Below are 20967 nucleotides of genomic sequence, written 5' to 3'. Positions count from 1 at the left end.
AAAGCTACCACCTTCTGAGGTAGCCTGTCCCATTGTCAATCAGCTTGTATTGCCAGGAAGTTATTCCTGCTTAGTCTAAATCCTTTTTTTTGGGGGGGGGAGGGGTTGTTCTAATCCACTAGTTTTAATTCTGGACCAACAGAGACTAGATTTGCTCCATAATCTTTGTGACAACTCTTCAGATATTTGAAAATAGCTATTTTGCTTGTCTCTTCTCCAGGGTAAGCTTCAACCTAACTTTCCACCTAGCACCTGGGCTCCTAGTCCCTTCATTGCCTTCACACACCCCTTCATTGCCTTCCTTGGAACGCATTCTGGTTCATCAGGATCCTTTGAGAATGGCAGTGCCCAGGCCTGACCAAAGCAAAGTAGTATCATTACTTCTTGTAATCTGGATACAATCCTTCAAGACAACCTGGAATAACAGTTGCCTTTTTAATTGCCTCACACTGCCAACTCATCTTTATTTCTTTTAACGTGTTGAAACCAGAGTGCACATCTGGCTAATTCCACTTTCTCCTTCACCCTTGTCATGAATCTCAACATAGCATTGCCTCTTCTCCCAAGCTCCCACTTCTTCCATCTCCTCAACCAGTTCTTCCTTATTGGTGAGACTTGGGTCTAGGGTAGCTGGTTCTCCTTGCCTTTTCTTTCATCTACTAAAAGATGAAATTGTCAGCAAGGCGGGAATTTATTAGACCTTTCATTCTTAGCAGAGCTTAGGAGTGGCTCCCCCTGGAGGGATGAGCCACAGCAGCACTGCTTCTGCTTACTGGGAGGAGTAAGGCAGTGTTGATGATGGCACCATTTAGTGCACTGGTGCACCCAATCCAGCACTCAGCAGCTCCTAGTAGGCGACAGTAACGCTGCAGCCAGGAGGCTATTGCTGCAGCTCTGCCCATTGGGTGAGGCGCTCTTGGCAGAGTTTGACTTGCAACAGATATTCAGTTGTTTTATGTCTCCCATTACTATGTCTCTCCACTTTGAAAGCTGCCTAATCTGATCTAGGAGACCATCCAAATCTTCTGCCTGTATTAGCAGTTCCTGCAGTTGGTTCCAGTAGGCTTATAGTTCTGTGTCCCTCTCTGGGTTAGGCAAAATTGTTGCAAATCAAAATAATGCTACATTATTTATGTTTTCATTAGTTAAACCTTGATAGCTTATTACATAGACTTACTGGTTAATATAACAGCAAAACTTCTTACACTTTCCTGGGTGTCAGTCTCATTGAACTTATTTGGATTTACTTCTGAGTAGATATGCATAGGATTGCATTATAAATTGCTATCTGTGGTATAGACAATGTCATTTGCTTTTTTCAGGAAGATTAAACTATTTTCTAGCGCTGTAGTCTTCAGCCTTTTCAGACCTGGGCCCCACCTTTAACTTGACGCACTTCAGAACCATTTTCTTAATAAGGTATATTTATATGGTGCCAGGGCTGCTGTTGCAATCCACCTTGGATTAGGCCCAACCCATCAGTATGAAGAGCAGTATACTAGACTAGGAAGCTCTGATCAAAAGTTAAGACTTAGCCAGGTTGTTGAAATATTGTACAAGCATATTTGTAAGCTTCGGGGGGGGGGGGGGGGAAACAGAGCACAAAAATATTTGGAGCTGCTGTGATGGCTACAGACATTCTTTCTGAGAAGTAATGCCAAATTGATTAATTCAGTACAAAATACTTCCTGAATATGGAAATTCCCTACTTCGTCAGCCAGTTTCCTGGGACAGCTGCAGGACAAGAGTGAGGCTGAAGCAGTAAAGTAGTTTTCCAGCTGATTACATGGTCTCACGGTAGGCAGATTTGTGGGAGCTCTTTAGGAGATATGGGGCTTTCACCTTGGCAGGCTGCCATTTCTGCAGAAGTTAAGAGGGGCTCATCTTAACACAGTTCCACTATTTTAGGAAATGGTAAAAGAACACGTAGTCTTGGAAATTATCTTTGAGAGGGCTTTGTCCAGAAAGGCAGCCTATAAATATTTTAAATAAGCTATCCCAACTTCTGCTTGCCAATCAGATGTTAACCCATCTATCTAGAACCTCAGCCAATCCAATCTGCCTTTATGAAATGACCGGGAGCAATGTATTGTGGAATTGTATTCGCTAGAGGTGAATGATGAATTTTTAAAAAATAAATCAATCTCTAGATTGCAGAAATGGTAGAGTGTATACACTGAGGGATCTTGTGATGGCCAACTCAGTTGTACTGCATCTGATCATTGATAAGATCGGTCACATGATCCCATTAACAAGGGCTGAGGAGAGGGTTCAGGTCATGAAGATTTCCCATTCCACCAGCTCTATAAATACATGGCACCAGGGCTTTTTATCAGGGAGTAGTCAAGGGTACGCAGTACTGGCACCTCTTTTTTGTTGTTGTTAAAACATGCGGCACTTACTGTAACAACTTCATGGTGAGCACTATGGAAAAGAGCACTGCAAGGCACCGTATTGGCAGGAGCAAGGATATATTGATGCGTTCATGTGCTTTAGAACTCCTTTCTGCAGATAACTTTTAATATTTGTATTTTTTTAAAAATACTCAAATGAAATGTGTCATGAGTTATAGTTATTGTTATAAAATTTAAAAATGGCTCCAATTTACTGAAAATAGCACTTCCATTGTGGTAATTCTTAGAAATGGTGGGCGATATCCTATCCAAAATTCATATATCCACAGTGTCTCTGCTGAAGTAGGTTAGTGACTGGCCCAAGTTTACCTAGTGAGCTTTGTGTCTGGGTGAATTTGAAGCTTCCCAATCTAAGTCAGGTAACTTGACAGCTAGAAGAAAGGGAGAGCACAGTTTACCAGCCCAAAGGCCTTTGGGGCAACAGTGCCTACAGCTTTCTGGGTAGAACATCATGGTCAGAGGGAGACCAACTCAGATTCCATTCAGAAGCTGGCGAAGAAGCAGCAGCTGCTGCAATGCTTCTTTTCCTCTTCCCCTCACCAATCTATATTTCTTCTGCATCCTTCTGTTACATTGTGAGCCTGTGGGCAGAGAAGGTCTCATTTTTTAATATCTGTATGGCACTAAGAAGATGTTAAAAGTCACCAAAATGCTCAATATTAAACTATGCTGGCTTAATACTCACTTCAAAAAAAATGTGAATGGGTGGCCGGGGTTGGGGTTGGAGAAAGCCACCTACTGAAGAAAAAAAACATACATAAAACTAGAATTTGACACTCATGTTGAACTGTTTGTTAAATATTTTTTAAAATCCTAGAACTGCTGCCTCACCTACAGTTTATAAGAAGAACAGAAAATTTGATCTTACTCTTTCTTCCAACGTTGTTATTTCATCACTAATTTTTTTAAATGAATGAATGAATTAATGCATCGTTCTTGTTTTGCAATCATACAACTCAATAAATATATTTTTAAAAACAGTTCTGTGGTAGAGAAAATAGCATGAATTTAAAACTCTTGGTATTGAGCTGTTACAACGGTAAGACTTGGAGCGGGGTAGACAATTCCAGAGATCTCCCACTTCTTGACTGAGTGTTCGTTTGATCATTAGAATACAGTGGTACCTCTAGTTACATACTTAATTCATTTCGGGGGTCCGTTCTTAACCTGAAACTGTTCTTAACCTGAAGCACCACTTTAGCTAATGGGGCCTCCCGCTGCTGCCGGAGCAGGATTTCTGTTCTCATCCTGAAGCAAAGTTCTTAACCCGAGGTACTATTTCTGGGGCAGCAGAGTCTGTAACCTGAAGCGTATGTAACTCGAGGTACCACTGTATTGGGGCACCTGGGCACTCGTTCTATTGTGGCTATAGTTCTTGCCCCTTTTTTTCTCTTCTCTAGCCAGTCCTTCCGACTGACAAGCCAAGCAGGTGAGACAGACTACAGTGGTACCTCGGGTTACATACGCTTCAGGTTACAGACTCCACTAACCCAGAAATAGTGCTTCAGGTTAAAAACTTTGCTTCAGGATGAGAACAGAAATCGTGCTCCGGGGGCATGGCAGCAGGAGGCCCCATTAGCTAAAGTGGTGCTTCAGGTTAAGAACAGTTTCAGGTTAAGTACGGACCTCCGGAACGGATTAAGTACTTAGCCCGAGGTTCCACTGTATCTGTGTGTGGCTGCTTCAGTCCCTTTTACCCAGGAGCTCCAGACTTAGGATTTAGTAGGCTGAGAGCAGGGCGACTAAATAGCAAAATGAGGGGGGCAAAGGGATATTTCCTACTATGGCTACTACCCCCATCCGTCTAGCCAGTGGCCTGATGAAGGCCAGTGACGTGGACACAAAAGGGGCAAGAGATCAAAACAAGTCCTTTTAAAGCAGATAAGCTTTAAGATAGCAATGTGCAATGCGTATTGTGAGCAGTGAAAGTTATTACTATGAAAGCCCATCATTTGCGAACTGTTTCAGGATCTGAATCATCTGTCATAATGTAAACTGCATGCCTCACTCTTGCACTGTTCAGATGGGTAAGGCTTTGTTTTTGCTTTAGACAAAATAAATAGTACGAGCCAGTTCTTCAAAATTTAAAAATATGTTTTATTCAGCTTAGTACAGAGCCAGTGTTTGCAACTTATTGCAAAGTCAATTACCACTTCTTGATTGTCAGATGCGTTAACAAATTACACTAATTTAGCCAACCAGATGGAATTTTAGGGGGTTTGCTTTGAAACATGTTCTGTGAATTACCCATTTTAATTGTCTCCTTGCTGAAAACGGCTACGCTAACAATAAACCTAAACAATTACTCTGGAGCAGCCTAGATATGCGCTGTGCACACAAAGGTGTGCAATCAATACTTTGCTATTCCAATTGAGGAATTGCCGGAAGTCTCCCTTGGAGCAGAGAGGATTCACACAGGCATTTAAGAAACTTGACACATGATGAGGGTCTTCTATTATATGGAATTTAAAAGCAAATAAACAATTGCACTTCTACATCAATTAAAAGCAGGCCCAGAAAAAAACAATCTTTCACCAGAAGCTACTGCTCAAAGCTCTGGTTTTTGTGACGTATTTAAAATGTTTTAGCTTTGTAAGAATAGCCAGAGAAGTAGTCCATCTTTGCCCAACCAGAGAGTGAGTATAGGTCATGCCATATAATATTTGAGGTAAAATAAGGTTGCATGTGTTTCTGGCAATGATTAGGTATGGTATTACCATATAAGGCACAATCCCAGCAACATAAATGTTAAGAACATTCAAGGTAAGTAACTCTTACAGAATCTTCCCAATTCAGCTTACTGAAATGTAAGCAGAGATCAGCAGGAGTCCTGGGAGTTACTTCTTTGGTAAGATGTCCATATACTTGCATATAATAGAAAGCATGACCTCATCAGCACCAGCTCCTATGGAGAGCAATCTAGAGTCTCTGCGAAGGAAAAACAAAGCAAAAATAACATTGGCAAAACGAAGATTGTCCCATCTGGCAACTTTTAAACACAACTGCCGTTAGGTGTTCTTATTACTGCATAGAATGTTAGGTTCTGAAAGAAGTTACCTTCTGCCCAATTAAATGAATGAACCAATAAGTCACTGTTTAGTTTAAAATGCAAATTGACTCTTTGGAAATGGAAACCCTTCAGCCGATATTCAGTATCATGTAGTCAAAAAACAACTACACACAGCCAGCCCTCATTTTTCTAGGGAAAAGGCATGGCTGGCTGGAACACTTGACAAGAGCATTCCGCAACTTTTTCTTGCAGATCCCTCCTCTTGCTTTAATTTCTTACAAGCATGGGGAAGGACTGTGCCTCAGTGGTATGCTCTGCATGCAGAAGGTCCCCGAGTATCTCCAGGTAGAGCTAGCAATTTCCTGTCTGAAATCCTGGAGAGCCTCTGCCCCGTCAGTGTAGACAATATTCCACAGGATGGACCTATAGTCTGACTTGGTATATGGCAGGTTCCTATGTTCCTCAGGGAAAAGCTCTGAATATTTCACCCTCTGTGCCCATGGTGGCAGCCCAGTCTTTGAAGTGAATGGAGAAACTTACCAACTGAATATATTCACCCAATGCAACAATATATGTGTGCCTCCTCCCATATGAAAGAGCTGCTGGGTTGAAGTATGTGGGTTGAAATAACTACAGTAGCTGGTCAAGTTAATTTGTCCAAGCAAGTGGGATTTCTAAACTACTTGCATGAAAAACACAATATTTTTAAAAATGTGCACTTGTGGTAAGGGACACATACCCACAAACAATGTGTTCATTTATACAGTGGTGCCTCGCAAGACGAAATTAATTCGTTCCGCGAGTTTTGTCGTCTTGCGATTTTTTTCATCTTGCGAAGCATGGTGTTGGGAAAGTTTTGGAAAAGCTTCAAAAATCACCAAAGTCTTTAAAAACCTCAAAAAAGGCTACCACACCGCGTTCTATGAGTTGCTCCTCGAAGTCAAGTCGCAACTGTATTAACGGTGTTAAGAAAAAGGAAACAAACTTGCAAGACGTTTCCATCTTGCGAAGCAAGCCCATAGGGGAAATCGTCTTGCGAAGCAGCTCAAAAAACAAAAAACCCTTTCGTCTAGCGAGTTTTTTGTCTTGCAAGGCATTCGTCTTGCGAGGTACCACTGTACAGTCATATAGCCAAGATATTCCATGAAAACTCTTGTACTGTGTAAGTAAAAAGAGTGACACAGAGAAAGAAGTTGATAAATAGAAATCCCAGAGCATGGCAATTGAGGTAAGCAGACTTTTTGTAAATTAATTCTTCCACAGCACTAGAGGGGGAAATGATTCCATAGCCAAGAGCAATTTTGGAAAGGTTGATCCAAGAATAAGACAGCTGACGGACTTGCATGGTGCCTGACTAAAGTATTCCTCTATGGAGCAACTTGCAGCCCAAACGCAGCAGCCAGATGCTATGGGATATGATGGCTGTAGTAATGCAAACTGACCTATGCGTCAGACGCTTACTAAAGGCTGTGCAGCAGAAACATCACCAGGGAGTGAGGTTAAGGGTGCATGCTGCTCAGTTATGAGAGACAAACCTCCCTCCTGTGACAACGTCATTGACAACAGTCATAAAGTCTGAGCAAAAGTAGCAGCATTTATCGAAAAGCTTTCCATGTCCCCAGAAAAATAAAATGTAGTTCGTTCCTTGACTACGTAATACTGAATATCTGGCGAGGGCGGGCGGGCAAGGGTGATGAGGAATGAAGTCAATCTCTGACTTTCATTTGGGAAAGCAAAGAACAGTTTTTCTAAGGAATTTACCAAATATTCTTGCAGAAAGGAAGAATAGAAAGGCAGGGAGGGGACTGTCTGTAGCATTCCTGCTACCGCCCCTTCAGCCTGGCCAGGATTCAAAGACGGATACTTGCACATACAACTGGAACTTTATAAATTGCGTTTGGCTGAAGAGTTTCAATTCCCAAAAGTACAATTTGCATTTTAAACTAAACCGCGAACAAAGGGCATTATCTTTGCTGAAAGACCGATGCTTTGCATCTGGCTCATAAATGGACATAAGACAGAACAAGTAAAGAAAGTCCTTTAGAAAGCCTTTCAAGCCAATGGCAGCCGGAAGGCACAAGCAGAATTCGCTGATCTGACAGCCCAAAAGAATACTTCTGCCATATTTTTTTTTAAAAAAAAACATACCAGAGGAGTTAATAATTTATGTAATGAGGTTGTTCCAGGCCAAATCACTAACCCAGCTCTAGTTTTACACTTCCGGGAGCAATTCAATCTAAATTTCTGAGGGCTATTCTTCAAATCCCCATTGCATGCCCAATGCTGCCCTGTGTCGAGGTCAGCCTTCAGAAGGCCAAAGCCGGGGCTTGGCTTGCCATTTTCAACTTTGCCTGAAGCTCACCTTCCATCCAACTGGCTCAGCCCCACTCACCCTTCAGGATGGCTTTCAGTCTGTATGGGTTAAGCCAACCCACAAACGCCAGCTATATGGATTATCCCTGGGCTCCCTCATCCCTCTGGGACATGAAAAGGCTGGAGTGGCTCTCAAACGGCCTACTGTAAGATGTTGAATGGCAGCGCAGTTTAGGTTCAACCTCCAACCACACTCTGACTGACAGAGCACTCCAGCCACTCAATAAGCCAACTCTCTATCTCTATACTCTAGGTCAAAAAGCATTGCGGAGCTTTCATTCTGGCATGCCTAAAGGCTATTCCCTCAGCAATGCTGGAGGCAAGCTACCAAGACTGCAAGTGCCCATGTGCTTCTGGAGAGGTTGAGTTTGCAACCCATGTCCTCCCACACTGCTCCGTTTATGGAGATCTGCTAGAAAGCAACACACGCCAGGAACTGTTGTTAATTTTTTCAATGCTGATGACCATTTTAATTCATTTTATGCTACTTTTATTACTTTATTTCATTTCCCCCCTTATTATATACATATGGATAATATGTTCTATGTACTCCTTACCCTGGTTTCTTAATGCTGGCCATTGACTGTAATAATAAACATTTGAACTAAACAGTGGCTTGCCTATTTAGCAGGAGTCTCCTGTGTGTGTGTGTACACTTCTGAATTCCATCAATTGAGCTTAAAATACCAAATTGTGATGTACTGCTTAAAGCAGGGTTGTGAAGAAATATGTTGGATGCATGGATGGAATAACATAAAGATACCTTCCCCATATTTATATTAACTCCAAGCATACAACACCTTGCCGCAAACCATTAAACCTTATTTAGCAATTTAAAAAATGGCTGGTGGTATGCATTCTGAGAAACAAAGCATTTAAATCAAAGGTTATTTCTTCTATCTATATATTGATCACAGAGTATTCACTCACCTGTAGAGTCTGCTCACAAGCACCTCATTAGTGAACCCCATTCCTCCCCAGAACTGGAGACAACTATCTGTTAACTCCCGAGCCAGACGCCCTGCCTTTAATTTAGCCATGGATGCAAATTTGGTCACATCATTGCCACAGATATACAGAGCTATAATAGAAAAAGACATAAAGAATACATTTTAAGAATGCCTATATGGATATTTTGTTTGTTAGGTTTTATAGTTTATATGTCTTTCTTCCATCATGGAACCCAAGGTGGCATACTTGCAGTTCCATCCAAGCAGAGACCACAGCCAGACCTGCTTAGCTTCAGCAAGATGGTGGCTTAATGTGTCTCCATGGATGATAAGGCTATCGATGGCTGCTAGCCATAATGGCTATGCATTACCTCCAGAGTCAAAGATGGGATTCACAGGTGGGGAGAGTGGTACTGAGCTCACGTCCTGCTTGTGGGCTTCCCAGAGGCATCTGGCTGGATGTTGCATGAGCTGGGCCTTTGATCTGATCCAACAAGCAGATAAATCCTAACAAAATAGTGTGGGGGTTTCCCCCCAATACTGTCTGTGCATGAATGTAACAGACTCCGGCTTGCACAACAGGACTTCACTTTCTCCTCCAGCCTGCAGTCTCCCGAGGACCCTCAAAATCTGCTCCGGAAAGTTGAGGGTGGGAATCTCTCCCCAGTCAAGCAGATATCTGAAGCAAAACTTCAATCCACTTACCAATAGCCCGATAGAGTAAAGATCGAAGGAGTTCCACCTCCGTCGCTAATTCTGCCAGACGAAAGTGCACTGTTTGGTTATGAAGTATTGGCTGGTTGAATGCCTTACGCTGACGAGTATAATCAACCGTCTCTTGTATCACATTTTCCAGTGGCATCAAAACTATAGGAATTGGAGAATGAAAGAGGAGGTGAGTTTAATGAATGACTTTTCCGCAAAAGTTATGAACCCTAACCCTTTGTATTTACCGGAGAAGTGGCCCATAACGACAAGGGTAAATATGGTCGTGTGTGTGGCCCTAGAGCCTGTGGTTAAACAATGACTGCTTCGTTCAGACTTAGTTCACACACCCATGCACATCGTTCCATTGCTCTTCTTCACAGGCGTTTCTGTGAATGGACCACTGAGAAGCATTGTGGGCGAGAAGATGAGAGGCAAAAATGAAAGTTTCACCCGTGACAACCCATTCACTCATGCAAGTCCTCAAGCAACAAACAGGAATGTTCATTCACAGAGGGCCCGATTCCCCAGTTCAGGGTAGATTAACTTGCTACCTCCAAACAAGTTACTGTTTGGAAACAGCTTTAAAGGACATTATATGTCATATGTCTTGGAATGGATCACTAAGGTATTAATTTACTTACAGCATGTGTTTCCTTGAAAATAAGTCCTACTGTGCTCTATGGTGTTTACTGCCTGGAAACGGCACTTAACACCCCATGGCTCATGCTAGCAGCTCTGAGAGACCCTAGGGGATGGGGGAATCCAATGTACACCTGTGTATAGGCTTGTTCACCTGTTAACAGTTCTAAGGAGAAATCTCAACCTTGGAAGAGTCCAATACTTTCTCTCAAGCAACCCTCTTAATATGGGGAAAGTGAATCAGGATATACTGTGTCTATTTGAACATTGTTACCCCTTTCTTTTCCTCTCTCCCCACCGCTCTTTCTCTCTCACTGTCACTCCTCACACACACAGATGCACACGCAACCCAAAAAAATATCCCTTTTTCTTTCATTGCATGAGTTACATTTCATACTCAAATAAAATGTGGTTGCACTCTGGTTTGGTTGTAACTTTTATCCCATGGCAAGGGGCAAGGCCCATATCCAAGACTCATACTGGCTTGAGATTCCCCCTTCTCCCCCCCAAAGTAGAAAGTGAATAGGTCCATCACTCCATGAGAATGGCAACTGCTCCTCACACTTCTGTCTTGCAGAACTCTCCACCTTTCACACAAGAAGACGACATTTGTGAGGTGTTTTCTGACACAGAAGAGAAGCTTGTGAGGAGCTTGGCATGTGTGTTAGAGCTTCTGTGGGACTCTGGATTGCGACGAAATAGAGCTTACAGTACTTTGTTCACCAAGAATTCACCCCAGGAATCTCAGCCAAATCCTATTCCCACTGAGCCACAGCAAACACCACTTTATAAACCATCACAGTGGCAAAACTGTTTTCAAGGGTTGAGAAGGGAGAGAAATCCGCTTAATCTTCAGTGTTAGTGCTTAAGAATCCATTAGTTGCAAAGCAACTGGGAACCTTCCTTTGTTAAGACGTTTTCATGTCCCAGACGAGTTCTCAGCGTAACACTGAAGGAAAATGACTCTTAAGTGTTACTGTGCCTCTGTGAACATTTGACACTGCCTGCCATTTTCCATTCCCCCTGCTGCTTCCGCACAACAAATGTGTAGCCAAAAATAGTTATTCCCAGCATTCATGTGAAAACATATTCAGCTTCTCAAGCTGAAGTTGCTTTCTTGCTATTTTACAGCTCACTTGGCAAACTCAGGCTTCACTTTGTCCAGGATGTTGTGGCAGCGCCATGTCCCCTGGGTCCCTCCTGACATCAAACAGGCACCTTCACTCTGCTGCTCTAGGCAGTGGCTGAAGAAACTTCTGTCTCAGAAAACCTATCCAGACGTTGTACTTAAATGTCTGGCTGATACTATATATGCTTTTAATTGGTTTGTATATTTTTGTCATGTTAATCATGGTACCCCTGCCCGTACGGGCCAGTCTTGACAGACTCTAGGGTTGCGCGCTCATCTCACTCTAGAGGCCGGGGGCCAGCGCTGTCCGGAGACACTTCCGGGTCACGTGGCCAGCGTGACGAAGCTGCATCTGGCGAGCCAGCACCAGCGCAGCACACGGAAACGCCGTTTACCTTCCCGCTAGTAAGCGGTCCCTATTTATCTTCTTGCACTTTAAGGGTGCTTTCGAACTGCTAGGTGGGCAGGAGCTGGGACCGAAAGACGGGAGCTCACCCCGCCGCGGGGATTCGAACCGCCGACCATACGATCGGCAAGTCCTAGGCACTGTGGTTTTACCCACAGCGCCACCTGCATGTTAATCATAGAATCGTAGAATTGGAAGGGACCACGAGGGTCATGGAGTCCAACCCCCCTGCAATACAGGAATCTCTTGCCCAGTGCGGCACTCGAACCCATGACCATGAGATTAAGTCTCATGCTCTACTGAGGTACCTGTTCTATAGATAACTGCACTTGTATACCGCTTGGATAATTTTATTTTTTATCAAGTGGTTTATAAATTTTCAAAATGAATAAAATACTTAAGACCTGTGTGCCCTGATAGAATTATTATTTTTAATTACCTGCTCTTTGCTCTCAAGATCCCAGGGTGGGTTACAATGTTATAACACAGTAGCCCTCCTAGCGGTGCAGCAGTACAATTGCTGGCACATTTGCAAAGCTAAGCAGGGTCTGGTATGGTTTCAAATTGGGTGGGGGCCTGTGTTTTGAGATTCCTGCATTGTTGAACTAGATGACCCTGAGGATCCCTTTTCAACTCCACAATTCTATGACTGCATGAGTATTAAAAAATGGTTTAAAACAACATAAAAAGGTCAATAAATAAAAAATATTGTCCAGTACCACCTTAGAGACCAACTAAGTTTGTTCTGGGTATGCAACACTTCTTCAGGTGGTCTCTAAGGTGCTACTGGACAATTTTATTTTTTTTTTGACTGCGTCAGACCAACATGTCTACCTACCTGAAAATAAAAAGAAAGTGTGTCCTAAAAATATGCAACTCAAGTGTCAAAAGCCAGGATAAAGAGGTATGTATATTCAGCATTTGCTGGAAGCTGTATAATGAAGGTGTCAGACGCACCTCTGTGGGGAGGGAGTTGCACAAGTGGTAAAAGGTAAAGGACCCCTGGACGGTTGTCCAGTCAAAGGCGACTGGGGTTGAGGTGCTCATCTTGCTTTCAGGTTGACGGAGCCGGCGTTTGTCCACAGTGGAACACTGTGACAGAAAGCAGAGCGCACGGAAACGCCGTTTACCTTCCTGCTGCAGCAGTACCTATTTATCTACTTGCACTGGTGTTCTTTCAAACTGCTAGGTTGGCAGAAGCTGGGACAGAGCAATAGGAGCTGACTCAATAGGAGCGGGGATTCGAACCACTGACCACCTGATCAGCAAGCCCAAGAGGCTCAGTGGTTTAGACCACAGCGCCACCCATCACACACCTTTTACAAGTGTTAATCTGTATTTCACACCATAGGTTTATTTCAATTTGCAAACTGCCTTGGGTGCCTTGGCAGAAAGGTGGCATACAGTATAAATAAAACAAGGGGGAATTAGCGGAGATTGGAATGCAGGCATCCCCTTGGTCTCTTCGTGAAAGTCTCCTGCTTTAATTGCCATGCTGTTTTAACAGCCTGGTGTATTTCTAATTGTTTTGTATTTAAACAATGTTGTGTAATTGGTTTTCATGTTTTGCAAACCACTTGAGTGCTACCTTGACATTAAGCAGTATATCTGAATCAATAAAATGGGTTGTATGCAATGCTGGGCATAGTCAAAACAGGCCCACTGAAATTAATTGGCATGGCTAAAGTAGGTCTATTAATTTCAATAGGTCTGCTCTGAGTAGAAGCTGGTTGGCAGCAACCCAATAATACTTTGTTTCCCATAAGGACTGCAGAAGCGGAATTCAATCATTAATTTGTTGCACTTATTATAAGAACATATTAAAGTGATCTCTATAATAAAAATAAGAAAATGGCATTTCCAACAGAGAGTTTTGTTTTTGTTTTTTTAATCCATCGTAACGGCATTGTGAAGCAGATGGCAGTGCTATATGGGTTATAAAAAATGCACTAAAAACCCTAGTTAAGGAAAGGAAAAAAATGTTAATTTCTTAGTTTTGGGTGCTGAGCGAAGCAGAGGGTAAGATTAAGTGCAAGAAAATTCTACACATTTTCTAGGAGGACCTTTTCATAATAAGCATGTACAGCTGAGTTCTGAAAGGCCCTCTGGAAAATTTACAACCGCTAACTTATAAGAACATAGGGAGCTGCCTCTTACTGAGTCAGAAACGGAACTTTTTGTTCCATTTGTGGACTCCTGCTTGTTGAACTTTCATTTGTGTATTTTTCTGCACATAGAATGTCAAGGATGCAGAAGGGAGGAAAAAACTGACTTTGCCAGCGCATACCAAAGTATTTGGTGTTCAGCAAAAATAAGGGCTTTCAAAATGCCCATCAAGATATGGCTGTGATCTACCACTAAAATGCATTTTGTAAGTTGTTATGTAAGGGACACTGCCCAGAGGACTTACTGTTGGCTACTCCCCACATTCGCTCCTCTTGGAATTGCAACATCTGGTACGTAAAGCCCATTCCTTCCTCCCCAATGAGGTATTTTCTGGGAACTCTGACATCTTCAAAAAAGATTTGTGCCGTGTCGGATGACCGCATGCCCATCTTGTCGATTTTCTTAGCAATGTGAACACCTAAGAATAAGGGTTCGTGGAAAAAGTGACAGGAAACCATTAGTCCCAAACGTACCGTGGTATTTTCTTTTTAAAAGGTATAACCAAGAGTCTTCCTTTTTAAACACATAAGATTTTAAAATTTAAGAACACATGCAAGTGTGTGTGTATTTAAAAAAAACCCAAGATAAGGTAAATACTTCCATTTCTACCTCATCTGTAAAAGCGGTGGTGCTGTTGTTAATCAGCAAATCAGAATTCTCAAGATTTAAAAAAGGTCTTGCTTTTCATAATCCTGAAAACAGGAACAGCTTCCTAATGAGAGTAAGCTGAATTTTAAAGTGAAAAATGTCAAAACTGTCCAGGTTGCTTATTATGGTAAAACGTTAGAATCTTGATTAATAAAGGAAACAAAACATGTAAAATTTTTTACAGAGAATTAGTATGAAATTTGTTCAGTCTTTCAGAGCGTCATTCAAGTATCTAAACCCTTGAGAATGTGCCCTCCATTCCCATCCAGAATATGGTTCTGAGAGCAAAACACCCGCAACAATTAACCTCAGGTCATTCCAGGATAAGTGAGCTTTTAAAAAAGAAAAGAAAGGCATTTGGAGAAAATGGGAAGGAGTGGGTTGAGAGAAGGGAAAATTTCATCTTTGTTCTCTTTGCTGGGTGGAGGTCAGAATGAAATAGATAAATGCTATTTTCTTTAAGGTCACATGACCCGAGACAGTCAGCAAAACAAGGCTGCGGAATCATCCTGGGCTTTTTTCTCTTTTTAACCATGTGTTGGCATGGCAGGGATAAGCAGCTGTGTGTTGGACTATATGGAAGCTAGCTGCCTTAAACCAAGTCAAGCCATTGGTCTGCCTAGCTCAGCATCATTCACTCCTGCTGCTAACAGCCTCCCAAGGAGCTGGAGGCAGTGTACATGGTTTCCCCCTCCCTATTTAATCCCATGAGCCTCTAGGGCTCTTCCACTTAAAGTTTCAATCTTGCGTGTGTAATTAAGCCCATTAGCAGAGTGGAGTCCACAGTGACGCATGGAAAAACGAAAGCATGACTGAAAACATCCTCCAGATTCCAAATTCAAATAAGTTTCTGAATCTTGGCTGCGTAGCAAAGTCCTAATTTGTTATGTTTCTAAGGCCGCTTGGTTAGAACTGCACGCACATTTGTAATTCCAAAGGAAACAAAAGTCCACAGAATGACAATCAAAGCAGCTGGATTCAGTAAGGTTCAAAAACTAAGAGAGGTATTTCACCCTGGTTAGGAACAAAACAAAGAAGAAATAATTCAGGATTACTGGCCATTTTTAAAAGAAAAAAACAAACAGGCTGCAAGTTTAGCTATGTTATGACCAGACTTAATTTTGGTGAAGTCCATAAACTCAGTTCACATAAATTTTAATTGATCTCAGTCACGGTATTATCATTCCTTCCATTTGCATGTTCAGGCAGTGGGTGCTGTTTACTTATGTAGCCCAAACATCACCACCCCCACACAAGGGAAGATATTAGCAGGCTTGAGCAGGGCAGAACCCAAGATTCACAGAAGTACAAAAAATATTGAGGGTGGGGGGAAACCCCTAAGGAGGAAGGAGAAAACTCCAAAGCCAGCCTAATGAGAACTGGGGGTGCTCAATGGCCACAGAATGCTGACAGACCATTGTGGGAGGGTGGTAGCGTTAATGGATCCCTGAACAGAGGCACTGCATGCTGCAACATTTCGTTGCAGTTCCCACCTGTCCTTCTCCAATGCAGAAGAGGGGAGGGATCAGCCCTGAAGATGCATGAGAAGTTTGTTGGTTTGTTCTTTTAACGGAAAAGGAGCAGTTAATAGAACAAAAGTCCTTTAATAATAAATGGAAATATTTTCATCTGAGATTGTGGGCAGTGCCAACAATGGAGATTCCAGTCTTATCTGGGGGGAGAACAGTAATTTTCCCATGCAGAAAACATAGTGACTCTGATGTACCAAACCCTACTATGGTCTGTTCATATCAAAATCGGCCACAACTATCTACTTATCCTTAAGTTGACCTGGAGGCCTTCACCAGTTGCCCACAAAGTCTCTGAGATCCCCCTCGCTGCCTCACAGCATCACGAGATGCTGAGAGTGGTTGTCTCTTTCTCCCATGAAAAGTACGCAGAGCTGAAGAAGGAAGTTTCAGCTCTGTGTGCTTTTCAATTGCCATTGCCAATCTCAACTCTACATACAGTGGTACCTCGGGTTAAAAACTTAATTCGTTCTGGAGGTCTGTTCTTAACCTGAAACTGTTCTTAACCTGAAGCACCACTTTAGCTAATGGGGCCTCCTGCTGCTGCCACGCAATTTCTGTTCTCATCCTGAAGCAAAGTTCTTAACCTAAGGTACTATTTCTGTGTTAGCAGAGTCTGTAACCTGAAGCGTCTGTAACCTGAGGTACCACTGTATATGTCTTTGGACATATTAAACTGACCCCAGCTTCAACCATATTTTGTACAGAAAGGTGGTGATGGCTCTGGATTTTCATTGGTTTGGACCCCGAATTGTGTCAGGGGGGAAAGCAATTTCTACAAACAGCCTTTCCACCTGAAGCCCTGACCACCACCATATTCCACATCACTCCCAAGCCGCCTCCAACTCCCAGGAGCAGATTTGCAGGAAGGGAGGTGAGGGGGTTGCAGAAAGGGAAAAGGTAAGGCAGTAAAGCCTATTTCATGAACTGTTTTAAGTTCATGGGTGGAAAGTTGGCATTCTGGCCATCAGGTTTCCAGGTCACCTAATGAAGTTAAGCAACAAAAACAGTTTACACAGCAAAGAAATATATCTATCTATCTATCTCCTGGCTGTAGCTTTGGTGACCATTCTCCAAGACATACTAGATTGATAGCAGTATTGTTCAGTGTGTTTGGATGTTTCAAGCCGTGTTTTTACAAGTATTGTTTTTTAAAAAAAAGAAAATAGAAATCTGTGGGTTCCTTATCTATTCCTACAATAGGTTACAAATTACCACATCAAACACATATCTAAGAGAAAGATGGTTTTACATTTCCGCTGTTTGGGGTGAGGGAAGGGGTAGAGACTATGCATAAAATATTTACTTTCCTTTCGTTCCCATTTCTCATTTCCTACCCATCCCCCCTGCGACTTTCAAACCATGACATATCATTTAGCCTCTCTCAAATGTGATTGATTACTTTAAGAGAGTATCTCATTTCCAGGCAACACTGTTTTCATTTGAGGATGGAAGGACAGGTTAGGGAGGTCAGAGCAGAAGATGTTCCAGCCCTCCAATTTTTGGTACTACTGCCATTTCCCCATATAATTTATTACATTTGCATCCTGCCTTTGTTGCATCATGGAACTGAAGGCAGCAGGCTTGCAGTTCCCAGGCCGTCACCCATCCAGGCACAGGCCAGATCCAGACCTGCTTAGCTTCAGCAAGTTGATGGCTTCATGTGCCTTCACAGACACTCACAAAGACACCCTTTTTATTACCAGGTAGCTTCATTGGCAGACACAGAAGAGATTTGTTTCTGTGAGGTGGTCCGTCGCTAGTGTTCGCCAGCAAGCACATCCAATCTGCCTGACAACCAGATGTAATCCACATTTTGCCACCATTTATAATATAGTCGTCTCCTTTTCTTACAGCCTTCGTCTTGATGCCTATTCAAAAGTAAATAAGTTGTTAGGTGTACCTGTTCCAGAAATAAGAGGTCTAAAAAATATTTTCAGGCTGCACAGGGCTTTGTGCAACAGCACCAGCATACTGGAACTTAGCCTAGTAGCTAACTGGCAGTCAGTGCAATTCTTTCAGCAGTGGTGTAACACGATGGTCATAGTCTGCCCTAGTGAGCTGAGTTGAGCATTCTTCACTAGCTGCAGCTTCTGAACCAACCTCAGGGGCAGCCCCACATGTTGCCGTTTGCATTGCAATATCATACAAAACACTAGGCCCTTTCCCCCCGCAAGAGCCCATTCTGCAAAGCTTTTTCGTAACAGCACAAAATGTCCTAAATGCTGTAAGATTATGATCCACAACCCTGACAAGGAACCCTTGTCGCCACCAGCTCAGGAAGCCCACTTGCAGAAAATCCTTTCCATACCCAGGGACCCAATTTTGTGTAATTTCAATAGCCCTCTGCAAGCTGGTAAGTTGCAGCTCTGGCAAGAGTGATCTGCTCTCCCCACTGCAGCCACTAGACATGGAGGAAGAGGGAGGGGAAAGCAGTGGTCCCTCCCACTTTAAGTATGGCTCCACCTATCAGTGGAATGCAGCCCTTGACAGACTGCCTTGGAGAGAATGTGACAGAAAAGGTTACTCGTCCATGCCCTATAGCACAGCAACTAGCAGCTTAATCTCCTGCACATCTGTGAAACTGAGAATGTAAACACAGTTTACTGGGTGATCTCGGGCCAATCACCATCTTGCAAAATTAAAGTTTCTGTGTTGTCTGCGTGGGGCAGAGGGATTGTGTGTGCGTCACCCTGAGGAACTTTGAGGAGAAGCAAGATCCAAAAACATGATGAAATGAACACCAGCTTACACAACTTATAAAAATCCTAAACTTAGTCTATTTACTTACTTGCAACATCTGAGCCTGCACCAGGTTCGCTGACTCCTAAGCAAGCCACAACATCTCCAGCTATACTTGGGGCAAGGAATTCTCTCTTCAGCTCTTCAGATCCAAATCTGCAATGTAAAATATTCAGAACATTGTTTGCTACAATTCTGAAGATTTCTGAATGCAAGTGGCATTACAATATTCCTCTCTCCCCCCCCATTTTTTTTCTTTGAACGGGAGAGCAATACTTTCATTTATGTCTTTTCAAAATACATATTCAAAAGAGACAGAAGCCATGGAAATAACTTGTATGTCTGCAGAAGGGGAGAAACAAAAAGAAACCACAGAAAAATAAGATTTACAATGTGGCTATCAAGCAATAAGGCAGGGGTACTAAGAGGCAGCTTCTTCTAAGGAATGAGAACCAATCCAAATGGACTGGTGGCTTGCTGGGGCAATTGACAAATGCCCTGTTTTTGCAATACCCTCCTTCTTTGCAGTCCCTGGCAAGCACCCAAAAACAAAATACTCCAAACATATAGGGACACAGGAAGCTGCCTTATACAGAAGCACCTGCTCACACAAAGGGGTTTCTTTGCCAATGACCATACTCAATGCTTCTACGTTCATGTATTAATTTACAAGGCCCTTAACAATTTGAGTCCAGGATACCGCAACGGCCAGCTAATCCCATATATCCCTGCCCAATCACTGAGTTCTTTGGGGGAGTCGCTGTTAAGAGGCCTCCCCCCCCCCACCGGCGCTTGGATGCACAGCTCAAATACAACAGGAACTGTGTGTTTAGTATTGTGGGCTCAATTTTACACAATGCCCTTCCAGTTGGGGGACAAGAGGCTTCCCTCCTTCCTGAACCTCCAGAGTCTACTGTGGACTTCTTCTTTTTTGCAAGCAAGCAAGCAGGCAAGCAAGCATTTTAACCAAAGTTTGATTTTATAGATTTAACTGATTTTTCTGTATTGTGTTTTTGTAAACCACTTAGAGATTTATTATAAATTGCTCAGACAAATAAATGTGCAGACTTCGACACAGCCCTGCTCCTGCCCTACATGCAAACCATCCATGAGCGGAACTGATGTTTCAACTCCAGAACAAAATGTGAATGCAATTCTGTTGAATGGAGTTACAAAGAAGAGATTTCTAAGGGCATCCGAACACTATTACGTTTACCACACTCACTTCTTCCACGCAGATGCCTGTGTATCCCAGGAAAATGCTTCCCAAGTTCCCCTTAAAGAGCAATCAATATGCTTTCTGGCAGATGGGAGTCTTGCTGAACTGAACAAAAACATGTCTTAAATGCCTGCACTTCATTCTGATTTAACTGGAGGGGGGGCATTTGTTCCCTTCTCTTAATATGAAGGAGGGAGGCAGGGAGACGAGATGGTACTCTTTCTTCTTTCGCATCCCACAGGGGAGAAAAAAGGAGCCGTGCGGAGCGTCGTGCAACTGAATTAATTAAATCTAGAGTGTGGAAAGTTTCTAATTAGGACTGACACTTTATGACATACCATCAGTGGGGGGGAAATTGTAGCTTCAAGTAGGAACAGCTGCAGGTGAGTTCTTTCACATTCCACATTTCATTAAACCACCCTACGCTCGCGTCTTTCTAAGCGCCACGTCAAATGACCCACTTCAAAGGAAATGGCAGGTCTTCCAGGACAAGTGCGGCACTTGGCACACACGAGTGGCGCAGCGGATCTGCACAGAAGGGCATCGAACAGCTGATAACCCAAGACAGAGCAGCAGCAATACTGAAAAGAGTCAATCTTGAGAGTCACATGCTTAGGGAGGGTTGAATATATCCATTTCTGTTTCTCTCCGTTTCTTGTTTTTCCATTCTTAAGTTTGGTTCTCCGCATCAGTTTGCAATAATAATAATAATAATAATAATAATAATAATAATAATAAATGAAACAGTCCTCCTGAAAAAGTCTCCTAATAAGACACATTTCTGGAACCAATTTTTGCTCTATACGTGTTTTTGCTAAGCAAACATCCTCAAAGTAACAGATTTTTTTGGTATGTTGTTCACAAATATATGTGTGTACAGTATATGAATCTTCACACATGTATGCGTTACATAGTTGAAGAAATGCATTGCAATATCTGGAGAAGTGTGAGTTTTGAAGGATGGGGGATGACTTTCTGCAGGGATTGAGTGTGTGATCAAGTTCCCTGCAGTGAACTCAGATAAGCAGCTGATT

General features: G+C 42.7%; 1 protein-coding gene across 1 annotated transcript in view; it reads right to left on the bottom strand.

Moving 5' to 3' along the window:
• Positions 1-4487: 4487 nt before the first annotated feature.
• LOC114607801 (putative acyl-CoA dehydrogenase 6) overlaps positions 4488-20967 on the bottom strand; it is a 48054-nt gene continuing 31574 nt past the window's right edge. The window contains exons 4-9 of the mRNA XM_028751275.2: positions 18764-18870; positions 17676-17843; positions 14040-14213; positions 9453-9614; positions 8728-8878; positions 4488-5342 (exon numbers count right to left, since the gene is read on the bottom strand). Of these exons, the coding sequence (XP_028607108.2) occupies positions 5252-5342; positions 8728-8878; positions 9453-9614; positions 14040-14213; positions 17676-17843; positions 18764-18870 (853 nt within the window). The 3' untranslated portion in view covers positions 4488-5251. The remainder of the gene's footprint in view (positions 5343-8727; positions 8879-9452; positions 9615-14039; positions 14214-17675; positions 17844-18763; positions 18871-20967) is intronic.

The sequence above is a fragment of the Podarcis muralis genome, chromosome 12 (assembly GCF_964188315.1).
Source record: "Podarcis muralis chromosome 12, rPodMur119.hap1.1, whole genome shotgun sequence".
Taxonomy (NCBI): domain Eukaryota; kingdom Metazoa; phylum Chordata; class Lepidosauria; order Squamata; family Lacertidae; genus Podarcis; species Podarcis muralis.
This window is presented reverse-complemented; position numbering and strand designations above follow the sequence as displayed.